This window comes from Acanthaster planci, linkage group LG12, assembly GCF_054643075.1.
Source record: "Acanthaster planci isolate LZ-2023a linkage group LG12, COTS_SCS, whole genome shotgun sequence".
NCBI lineage: Eukaryota > Metazoa > Echinodermata > Asteroidea > Valvatida > Acanthasteridae > Acanthaster > Acanthaster planci.
In genome coordinates this window covers 15,651,002-15,663,476 of record NC_141788.1, presented here as the reverse complement: position 1 = coordinate 15,663,476, position 12,475 = coordinate 15,651,002, and the positions used below count along the sequence as shown (strand labels likewise).

Here is a 12,475-nt window from a genome sequence, read left to right as displayed (position 1 = left end):
TAGACCCAAGCACATCAAGACGGCTCTCCAACTCAATGGATACAAACACGTCAACCTCTCCAAACCCACCAACGGGACGATATGGTTTCCTATACCCGAAGTCCCCCTGCCACCTCCGGCGTTAGGGTCCCCTTTACCCGAAGCCCCCAAGTCCCTCATTTCCACATTATGTTTGCCTTTCCTGGGCCCCACATCACACCAACTCCGCAGGATCCTTCAGGCAGCCGACATCCGGGTCATTCACTCAGCGCCCAACAAACTACAGAACCTGCTTCATACCCACAAGGACAAACAAACACCCAGCAGTCGCCCCGGTGTCTACCGCATTCCCTGTGAATGCGACCCAGTATGCATCGGGGAGACCGGCAGGAACCTCCACACCAGACTTCAAGAACATCGAGCACACGACCGCAGAGGAGACTACGAGAAATCAGCAATCGTCAAACATGCACACACATCAGACCACCGCATCGAATGGGACAACGCAGAACTCATCGCCCCCATCAAGCGTTGGCACCCAAGAATCTGGGAGGCAATCGAAATCTTCCGGCACAACACCGTCCCACAAGACATCGGATTCAAGCTGAGCGACATCTGGCGCCCACTGCTAGCACCCAAGACCACCACCACCACCACACGGGCAGTAGGGTCCTCTATACCTGAAACCCAGGCCCCCCTCATCCCCTGGTGTTAGGGTCCTCTCTACCCGAAGCCAACCCATCCCCAGTTTCCCGCCTAAACTAGTTTCCCGCCCAAATCTGCATCCTTAATCCTCCACTGGATCCAACACCTGCATGCTCCAGTGCACCCTCAGCAAGCCACCAAGCCACATCACGTTTCACCGACTCCAGACAACCTTTATTACACGGCATCCACTCGAGTCAGCACACATTCTCCTGAGGACGGCCAGAGCATACTGGCCTAAACGTCGAGTTAAACACTCACCGATTCTTCTCAGAACCACACCTCTTCCCAAAAGAGAATTTTACATGGCGTACCCGCAAACCTACATCCTATGTACTTCCGCCATGCAAAGCTTCAAATCTTACTTGTGTACGTTTGCATTTCTCCATAGAAAATTGACAAAGGTTAGTATCCCTCGTGTTTTCAAGATCAATGCTTTGTAAAGCAAAATTTTCAACTAGGATTTGAATTTTCTCTTCACCTTTCAATAAGGAATTAACTTGATGCCTTTTGGCTGCTTCTCGTTGTCTGGTTTTGTACACTCTTTTGTTATAATGTTGGATTATAGCTTAATTGGAACGACACATCTTCTAGTTGTTCCAAGATCATACCGGTCCTGAGGTGACAGATCTGTCAGAATCGCTTCTCCCCGAGCACATAATGATCTTGCTTGAAGAGTTAGCCCATAAATTATCTTGTATTGCTAATATTTGTAGCGCTATAATAAATTTTAGGAGAAAATTTACGCTTTATAAAAACTCTTAAATGTTATTATTTAACTCCAAAATTGGCATTGTAATTTGAATCCAAAGTTGCACATTCTCCAAGTGAATAGCAATCTGTAGTGAGGGGCATTTCGGAATGATTCATAAGAACATGTAAGAATTAGTGAAGCTCATTTTGAGTGGATTGTAAAGTGGTTCTAAAAGTGGTAACCATACTTTCACGAGGTTGATATAGCATTCTTCAATTTCATAGAGTCCTGTGGCGGTTTTAGTCCGGAAGGTTTCGCAGCAATGACACACGTATAATAATGAATCCAAGGCGCAAGATGAAGAGAATACAGGTACATATCCAGCACCGAGTGTCGACTGCACAAATACTCTCATGAAGTTGATAAAGCATTCCTTAGTTTCATAGAGGCCTGTGGTGGTTAGTCCGATTGGTTTGGCTGCAATATGTGACAAACGTGTAACAATGACTCCGAGGCGCAAAAGGGAGGGCAGCGAGTATGTATGCAGCACTGATGCTACGGTGTTGACTGCACCAATACTCTCGATATTTGACTCGGCCCAAACCCGTGCATGTTAATGAATGGAGCAAAGGTATGCACTCAGGCGTAACAGCAAGAGTGTCATAGACTCGAGACTCCACGTTCGTATAACAATGGGAAATAGGTTAAGTCAGAGAATAGACTCGGAACTGTAATTCATGCCTTAACTTAATTTTGATAGGCCGCGTTACCCTGGATGTTACACAGACCAATAATGCCGAAAAGTTCGCGTTGTCGTAATAGGTTGTCTTGAAAACCAATGCAGCTTGGAGCATTTTTTTAAGCAGGAACACTAACTTATGCAACTTGAGCCTGGAACTTACCAATTTCAGGCTATTCTCAATTCCTGTTCCTACCAATTCTTAGTCATGTTGATTTTATTGCTAAGAAAATCTCTAAAAACATTGGACTTCTTAGACGCTCTGCTAAACCTTACCTCCCTACTCCGACATTTTAAAATGCTCAGCTCCACCGTGATCTTGCCATTGTTTGATTACTGCAGCGTTATGTGGTCTAGTTGTTCTAGCAATAGTGAGAGACTTGTCAAGCTTCACAATAAACTTGCCAGGTTGATTCTTAATGCCCATCCAAGAACACATATTGCTGATTTACACGAGGCGCTCTCATGGATTCCGATTTACCAACGCTGGCAAAATACTAGAATGTGTGAGGTTTATAAATGTCTTAACTAACTGCACATTACCTCAGCTCTCGTTTCACGCCCACAACTCATTCATTTGGTACTCGTGCGATCTCCAATGGTTCATTATCTTTGTCCTTCCAGCCCAAGACTAATGCCGGCAAACGAACTTTCCTTCACTTGGGGAGAGTAGGTTGGAACAAATAGTAATAATAAGGATATTGCCTAATCCACAACTTTTGCTGAAGATGTACGTGTATATAGGACACGCACAGCTTGTCCAAAACTGGCAGAATCATGAGCCTGCGCCTTGCCGACAAAATAGGCGTGCTAATATAACTAAGGGCCTTTGGTCATAACGAAATGAACTGAACACAGTGAGCCGTTGGATATTGTGGACGAACACAATGGCCCTTGGACGTATGGGATTAACCCAGTGGGCCCTCGGACATAGCCTTTTGAGCCCATTCTCTCGAAGGGCTAAGGGTGAGATGGGAGGAAACTGAAATATCCATTGGGCCCAATGAAGAAATTGACCAGGCATAATGAACTTACAGACAAATTGGCCGGATACTTTGGTCCTGCTCAGTGGCAAGGCATGATGGCCCGTGAACGTAAACGGGCCGGCGAATGTGAGGCCTCGGATATATATAAACTCAGGCCGGACATGCTGGGCCACAAACGTCTGCGGACATTGTGGCCAATGTGGGCCATGTGGACGTAGGCCTGGTGAGCTGTTGCACACTACAAACGTGCTTACAGATGGACCCACCGTTAAGGTCTACGTTGGCACTGAAGGTTGATTAAAAAGACTGAACTTGAGCACAAGTAGGCCGCTTTTGGAGGTTTCTTATTACTAGCATGCATAATAAATGCGTTTCTTTTGAGTCACACGTGAGTTCATAATCGACTTTCTGACAGAATGCCAAATTTAATTTCAGTCGAATCTTCTAAAGTTCTGTGATCGAATACAAACTACATTTCAGTGCTGGCATAACTTAAACCACTTTTTATGGCACCATGCTTAAACTGTTACACAATATATTCTCATGAAGTATGTGCACCGGCCAGAAGGTCATGTAGTCTTTCTTGTCAATCGTGGTTTGATCGACCCTGGCCGCGGCACGCACGAATTCTTAACTGCCTAATCGCCGCTCTCGTGTCCGTCTTCAACTGAATCTTCTTCGTGTTAGTATCCCTCGTGTTTTCAAGATCAATGCTTTGTAAAGCAAAATTTTCAACTAGGATTTGAATTTTCTCTTCACCTTTCAATAAGGAATTAACTTGATGCCTTTTGGCTGCTTCTCGTTGTCTGGTTTTGTACACTCTTTTGTTATAATGTTGGATTATAGCTTAATTGGAACGACACATCTTCTAGTTGTTCCAAGATCATACCGGTCCTGAGGTGACAGATCTGTCAGAATCGCTTCTCCCCGAGCACATAATGATCTTGCTTGAAGAGTTAGCCCATAAATTATCTTGTATTGCTAATATTTGTAGCGCTATAATAAATTTTAGGAGAAAATTTACGCTTTATAAAAACTCTTAAATGTTATTATTTAACTCCAAAATTGGCATTGTAATTTGAATCCAAAGTTGCACATTCTCCAAGTGAATAGCAATCTGTAGTGAGGGGCATTTCGGAATGATTCATAAGAACATGTAAGAATTAGTGAAGCTCATTTTGAGTGGATTGTAAAGTGGTTCTAAAAGTGGTAACCATACTTTCACGAGGTTGATATAGCATTCTTCAATTTCATAGAGTCCTGTGGCGGTTTTAGTCCGGAAGGTTTCGCAGCAATGACACACGTATAATAATGAATCCAAGGCGCAAGATGAAGAGAATACAGGTACATATCCAGCACCGAGTGTCGACTGCACAAATACTCTCATGAAGTTGATAAAGCATTCCTTAGTTTCATAGAGGCCTGTGGTGGTTAGTCCGATTGGTTTGGCTGCAATATGTGACAAACGTGTAACAATGACTCCGAGGCGCAAAAGGGAGGGCAGCGAGTATGTATGCAGCACTGATGCTACGGTGTTGACTGCACCAATACTCTCGATATTTGACTCGGCCCAAACCCGTGCATGTTAATGAATGGAGCAAAGGTATGCACTCAGGCGTAACAGCAAGAGTGTCATAGACTCGAGACTCCACGTTCGTATAACAATGGGAAATAGGTTAAGTCAGAGAATAGACTCGGAACTGTAATTCATGCCTTAACTTAATTTTGATAGGCCGCGTTACCCTGGATGTTACACAGACCAATAATGCCGAAAAGTTCGCGTTGTCGTAATAGGTTGTCTTGAAAACCAATGCAGCTTGGAGCATTTTTTTAAGCAGGAACACTAACTTATGCAACTTGAGCCTGGAACTTACCAATTTCAGGCTATTCTCAATTCCTGTTCCTACCAATTCTTAGTCATGTTGATTTTATTGCTAAGAAAATCTCTAAAAACATTGGACTTCTTAGACGCTCTGCTAAACCTTACCTCCCTACTCCGACATTTTAAAATGCTCAGCTCCACCGTGATCTTGCCATTGTTTGATTACTGCAGCGTTATGTGGTCTAGTTGTTCTAGCAATAGTGAGAGACTTGTCAAGCTTCACAATAAACTTGCCAGGTTGATTCTTAATGCCCATCCAAGAACACATATTGCTGATTTACACGAGGCGCTCTCATGGATTCCGATTTACCAACGCTGGCAAAATACTAGAATGTGTGAGGTTTATAAATGTCTTAACTAACTGCACATTACCTCAGCTCTCGTTTCACGCCCACAACTCATTCATTTGGTACTCGTGCGATCTCCAATGGTTCATTATCTTTGTCCTTCCAGCCCAAGACTAATGCCGGCAAACGAACTTTCCTTCACTTGGGGAGAGTAGGTTGGAACAAATAGTAATAATAAGGATATTGCCTAATCCACAACTTTTGCTGAAGATGTACGTGTATATAGGACACGCACAGCTTGTCCAAAACTGGCAGAATCATGAGCCTGCGCCTTGCCGACAAAATAGGCGTGCTAATATAACTAAGGGCCTTTGGTCATAACGAAATGAACTGAACACAGTGAGCCGTTGGATATTGTGGACGAACACAATGGCCCTTGGACGTATGGGATTAACCCAGTGGGCCCTCGGACATAGCCTTTTGAGCCCATTCTCTCGAAGGGCTAAGGGTGAGATGGGAGGAAACTGAAATATCCATTGGGCCCAATGAAGAAATTGACCAGGCATAATGAACTTACAGACAAATTGGCCGGATACTTTGGTCCTGCTCAGTGGCAAGGCATGATGGCCCGTGAACGTAAACGGGCCGGCGAATGTGAGGCCTCGGATATATATAAACTCAGGCCGGACATGCTGGGCCACAAACGTCTGCGGACATTGTGGCCAATGTGGGCCATGTGGACGTAGGCCTGGTGAGCTGTTGCACACTACAAACGTGCTTACAGATGGACCCACCGTTAAGGTCTACGTTGGCACTGAAGGTTGATTAAAAAGACTGAACTTGAGCACAAGTAGGCCGCTTTTGGAGGTTTCTTATTACTAGCATGCATAATAAATGCGTTTCTTTTGAGTCACACGTGAGTTCATAATCGACTTTCTGACAGAATGCCAAATTTAATTTCAGTCGAATCTTCTAAAGTTCTGTGATCGAATACAAACTACATTTCAGTGCTGGCATAACTTAAACCACTTTTTATGGCACCATGCTTAAACTGTTACACAATATATTCTCATGAAGTATGTGCACCGGCCAGAAGGTCATGTAGTCTTTCTTGTCAATCGTGGTTTGATCGACCCTGGCCGCGGCACGCACGAATTCTTAACTGCCTAATCGCCGCTCTCGTGTCCGTCTTCAACTGAATCTTCTTCGTGTTTCTCCTAATTGTGTTTGAATGTGAAAAACATCAACTGCTGCAGGCGTTCCCTGAGCTCGTTCGCCTGGATCTTTCCCTGGCTGGATAAACCTACGATGTCTTCAACCTCGTGCTGGACAAAAGGCGGTGCGTTGTCCAACAGGGATTCCAACAGGCCTCTGGCAGCGCTGATTACGTTGAACTTGGCGTTTAGTCCGTAACACGTGGAGTTGATGCACGGCACCAGACCGGTGTCGCTGTCAACTGTGGAGAAGACATTCACATAGTAGGTAACTCTATCGGTATCTTTTAAAGATCAAATTACGTTTGAGATTTTTAAATGTACGTTTGTGTAACCAAACTTATCAGAATGATCCACCCTGACAGACATCGTGACTCTAATTTTTAAAGAGTTAATTAATATGAGTTTTCTTTGATCACGCACTATTCAAACGTAAAATGTAAACGTTTTCTCTAAAAGAGCCTCGCGGATCCACCCCAACGACATTTTCTCCGATATTATCACAGTGCAATGTTTAAAATGGAGCCTTGAGCAAGGTAAGGCGAAAGACTGTGTGCCGCCTGTGGGGTGGGGTTTGGGTTATGCTTAACCTTTGAATTAATGGAAATGATCTGGGTTAGGGTAAGAAACGAGCATTCAATTTTTCTGGTAGTTTTAGAGAGAGCAAATTGAATCAAAATTTTCAGAGATCAGGATTTTGTAAGGGTTTCAGAGAAAGGGAGAGTTAATGCACAGAGTTAGTGTGAGGATTATTGGCTGTATCGGCTAGCAGCCGTTGGTTTTGTACATAATTTGTTCGAATGTTGAATTCAGCTTTTTACTTTGATTAAATGTTTATATAATACTCATCTCTAACATGAGCAAAGTCTGTTTATCTGAAAGCCGATACAGTGCATTTGTGTCCTGACAAACGTATCTGTAGTTTTCTAGCATCTAACTGAGTAACGAGTAGATTCGGTTAGTAGATGGTGTTGGGGCTATAGAGAATTTGGTATGGTTGAAGTCAGGTTAAGAAATCGAGAGTTGTGGGGTAAGGTTAGGTAAAGAATTAGGTTGGATAAGTGAGAATTTAAAGGTATAAGAATCGAAAAGTGGGTGCACTTAGAGGTAGGTTGAAACATGAATTTAATGGGGTCAGGGCTAGTTAAGGAATCAGATATTTAAAGCTCGACGGCTGTCAACTTCAATGAGGAATGTCGGGTCAAAATATTCCACTCAGCCCCTTAAGTTCTTTGAGCGGTGCTCCACAACTCACCTATGTTACTTCTTCCTGATTGGGTGTCGACCCTTACGTTGCAATCAGCATGCCTCTGGCATGATAGTTCTTGGGCCGACACGTCATCCAGATCGATAAGCTTGAGTCTGCCATGCACAAGCGTAAACTGGCGGGTCTTAAAATCCCACACGGCCAGGGAGCCCAAAGGCGAATGCTCCAGGTAATGCAGAAGATCGGCCACCTCGATGCTCATCTTTGAGAATGAAAATTAAAAAAAATATTTAATACTTGGTACTCAATATCCTATCGTAAAGTGCAGGAGGGATTTCTGACATACATATATATATTTTAGGATGGAAACAAACAGTTCGTTCAAGGCCATTAAAATGCCTGAGCTCACAAATTTCAGAAGAAATACACTGGCCTAGACATCGAATCCAACTTTGAATGCGCATGCACTTGATCAGTGACGACACTATCAGTAGCAAGATTTTGGACTCGCAGCTGTGTTCAAAAGTTGGTAGTGTTATCCAGTAAGTTAATTGCGCTCGGTATATTCGTTGTTTAAGTCGCTCAGTCCACTTTGAATCAAGAATTAGTAATGAATGCTCACATCCAGACTTTCAATTCTTGAAATTCGCTAATTGCTTGCAATGTGATTCAGGAAAACGAGGGAAGGGATTAATTGCCCTTGAGCGAAGATCCTCCTTGCCTCAAGCTCAGACCAAAACATTGATGCTCACATCTTGATTTGTATACCCAAGGACCACAGTGAGCTGCATGCTGCAATGCAGAAATTTGCTTACAGCTGAAGGAATCTAATTACTGCTTAGCCAACAGTTTACTTGTTACAAAGTAACAAACGCCAACCTGCGAGGCAACTTACATCTAGACGTTTATCCCATGGTAACAGCCTCAAGATGCTTCCAGCTGTCCTCTCCCCAATCTCATACACCGATATCACTCCACGACTTCCCATTGCTGTGTCGTTACTCCGGATACATATACCCAGGCCCTAGGAACACAATTAAACCGTGGTAGTGTCGGGAAAACGTAAAGCCTGGACTCAAAGTCTAAATATCTATATGGTGATAGGCCTAGCTTCTCAGATAATTTTCTTCATAACATTTCTCCAACAAGCTTACTTCTTAAAATATACCTGCTCTTTTCCTACTTATAGAAATATTTGTAAAGTTAATTTTTGCTTCAGTCAGAGGCTTTTTTTTAAGTATAGTGCACGTCAATGACAACTGCCGTTGTCCAATGTTGTCGCTGTGCTGTCATCGTCAGTGACGGATCTAATCTGCATACGTGTACCTTCACTATGTTTGGATGATTTAATTGCATTGTCAGTGCCATCTCCTTCACCAGTTTGTAATTGGCGTAGACGTAGCAGTCAGACTTCCTTTTGTACTTGTTTCGGCGGCGGCAGGCCTTGATGTCCTCCACTTTGTCGGTGACCATCTTCAGGGCGACGGATCGACCCCGGTACACCCCGCGATAGACTTCCTTGGTCACGCCCCTACCCAGGTGCTCCTTCTTGTCGATCGTGTCGATGTTGTGACACGCGAGAAGCTCGGGGAGAGACCCGCTGCGGATGCCGTTGATCTCGTCAAGAAGGTCCGACTTGAGTTGTCGCAGCAGCTCCTCTCGCCAATCCAACGCGCGGCGGTCCGGCCGCAGTATGACGGGGATCTCCCCCCGCGAGGCTCTTTGTGGCGGGTCTTTGTCTGGTAGACAGAGACGGTCAGTTCGTGCACAATGAATACTAAGGGTAGTAGTGTTAGTCCAATTGCACTTCCTGTTAGTACTATTTGACCACACTGTCTACCAGGAAACTTCATATTATACTGATATCAGATCTGGAAAGAAAGAAATTTATATCAGACTGGGAAAAAAGACCTGTGCACATTAACTAAACACTGTATTTGTATTACAATTCGCAGTTTTAAAGAATAATTTCACCGACCAAACGCTTCGATCCCTCGGTTCCGACTTTCCTCTGAAGAATAAGCCTCTTAAGTTCATCTTTTAACTGCAACTTATTTTACCAATACATGTAGGTGGTTCTGCCACCATTTGCCGTCATCACCAGGTGGAATTTAAATACGGCCATTGGGCACATCACTGGCTTGTTTCCAGATAAAGGAAACTTGCAAAGGCGAACCACCCTTTTGGGGAATTTTACAGTAGCCAACGTGTAAAGAGTTTGGGTCATCCTTGCTCCAATGTCACCATTATGCAGGTCAATCTGAGCGCTGCATCACCAAAAATCAACGACCAACATTTTTATTCCGAAACGGGTACCTTTCTGATTGAGTTCAGGATGCATAGGATAACCGAAATGTACAAAGCTGTGGCAAGTTGAGGGAATTTCGAGGGTGGTCAACATATGTTCCAAAGAGTCACGCACACCAGGCCTATTCTACAGTGGAGAGGCAGTATACTAAAAAAACATACACGTAAAAAACAAATATGCACTCACCACATTCCTTTGTCATTTCAAAGAACTGAAAACGGACGTGCACTCCATGGCCATTTTACCCTCAATATGCCGCAAACAGGATAGGTCGTTGTGTTCTTCAGGAAGAGTGAGGTCGTAATAATGCACGGTTTGTTTGTAGTACGAAGGTCGTGCCGTGCAAGCTCTAAGCACACACATGCCGACCTAACCTGCCCATGATCAATGACACAAACTGTCCGACTGAATATTAGAATACAGACATGTCTACATGTTTATCGAGTAACATTTATAATCATAGCAGGCAATGACTTTTCGTGTACAGGTGATTCTACGGGTTGCAACCTCGCGCAACGGGGTAAGCATCAAGCCTCCTTCCGCCGTTGCAATCGCTAGGCGCGATGCGTGGGCATTTAGGAAGGAGGACTTTAATCCTCCATGGGCAGGTTTTACCATCGTTCTGGAATGAATACTCGACTGTCCCTTTTCCTGTCTTTCTTTCTGGTATAAGAAACTTGTCCAGGCCTGGCCAGCCAATCGTGGCGGCCTTGTGAAGATGGATTGATTTTCAAAGAATCCGATTTTTCAAGGTAAAGAGCGCTGTAACCGAAAAGTCTGAGCGTTATATCCCAAAAAGCTTTGTAAACGGGAGCACTACAAGCAACCACATAAAAAATACACAGTGAATGGGCGTGCAGTTGGGGAAATGAAAATAGAGCGTTAGATCGGTATAGTAAGTATGGTATAGAGCGTTGTATCAGGGAGCGCTGGAACAGTAATCTACTGTATCTGCACTGTGACCATTTTCCGGCCACAAGTTGTATGTACAGTACATGTACATTGCACAAGCACATTTACTGTACACCAACCTATTTGATCGTGGCCTTGAGCAAGGATGGGTGGTGGGCATGGGCAGCACACAGTTAAGTGCCTGGTAACTTTATAAACAGTGGGCGGTTTGCGGTTTCACTGGCCCTATTATGAGGCCTGGCTAATGGCATAAGCTAATTGGTCGTAAAGTGTTTATTAGATTAACCAAACCGCAGGGGAGGACTCCTTCAGAGGGCTCACGGCATTTGCACGGCTTTTTGTCTCACCTCAAGGTGTCCTCAGGAGGTCACGACCAGGAGCATTTTCACCGTATTTTCACATGGTAAACGACCGTGAAATCGCCGTGAAAAAAATTTTTTCACGGTGAAACTGCGAATTCACAACGAATTCACGGTGTTCAAATTCATAGTGATATATAATCCTACACAATATTTCTCACGTGACATGGCCTGAACAGTTTAGACAATTTTCCCCTTAATTTCTCACACTTCTCCCAACATGTACGCGTACATGGAGGCCCCCTTTCATTTTTACACATAATTTACACGTATTTCAGACGCTCTGTTTATTTTGGACAAGAAACTTAGTACATGTACATGTCTTCTCTGGAAGTGGTGAGGAAGAAATTCCTTGAAAAATCTGAGGGAAGCATTTCTCTTTGAACAGAACAACACAAACAGATTCTAGCCCACAAATTTGCATAAAAATGTGTGGAGAAACTGGCTTAGGGATGAACGCATCACGTACGCTGCAACAGGACAAAAGGCATCTGCCGCTACATGTACATGTACCGGTATATCTACAAATACATGTACATGCTCACATACATATACATGTACACAGAACCACCTGGATGTACATGTGTACAAACACATGTAGTTTTGAAAATGGGTTCTGCCATGCGTATGTATCCATAGATCTAAATATGGCTTAGTTACAAGTATTTTCTCCTTTTTTCTGTTCCTGATATTTCATGGTGGGGGTGTGATATTAAAATCACGATAATATTTGGAAAATTTTGCTATAATGATGATGGACAGAGCATACATGTACTGTCCGAAACGTTGAGTACCACCGGTTCTTTTCAGAACCCCATATGGTAAAAAGCGATATATATCCATGGTGCTACCGCAAACCTATCTACAGTACGGTAGTTTACTTGTTATTATAACCAGTTCAATTATCTGTCTTACATTTTAATAATTTTGTTTTCAACACAAGAAGTCGATGCCAAAAAAACCAAGCACAATGACAGTTGAAAAATCAAATCTCCTTCAAAAAACTCAATTACACTGGGAAACCAAAATGAAATCCCACTGTACAAAGAACGGGCAAAAGGCACATAGATTGTATGCAATAATGTACTTTTTAGGGAAAAGATGTATCGCTTGATAAAATTTCCAAAGTCAGATGTAGGTCACTTTTAGTTTTTAAATCTTGATGTACCAGTACAGCTTTTACATTAAAAAAAAGGGCCAATG

At 43.4% G+C, this 12,475-nt stretch overlaps 1 protein-coding gene and 1 pseudogene across 3 annotated transcripts in view; one reads left to right on the top strand and one right to left on the bottom strand.

Annotated features, from left to right (window-relative positions):
* Positions 1-6,126: 6,126 nt before the first annotated feature.
* On the bottom strand, positions 6,127-10,326 carry LOC110990763 (extracellular tyrosine-protein kinase PKDCC-like; annotated as a pseudogene). The gene is made up of 5 exons (XR_015427325.1): positions 10,188-10,326; positions 9,020-9,564; positions 8,589-8,717; positions 7,742-7,955; positions 6,127-6,728 (listed from the first exon to the last, which is right to left on the bottom strand). The product of XR_015427325.1 is annotated as an extracellular tyrosine-protein kinase PKDCC-like (transcript).
* A 62-nt stretch (positions 10,327-10,388) lies between these two features.
* Positions 10,389-12,475, top strand: part of LOC147797195 (uncharacterized) — a 35,022-nt gene continuing 32,935 nt past the window's right edge. For both annotated transcript variants that reach the window (XM_087143904.1, XM_087143903.1), the window contains exon 1: positions 10,389-10,521. In XM_087143904.1, the coding sequence (XP_087000030.1) occupies positions 10,389-10,521 (133 nt within the window). The remainder of the gene's footprint in view (positions 10,522-12,475) is intronic.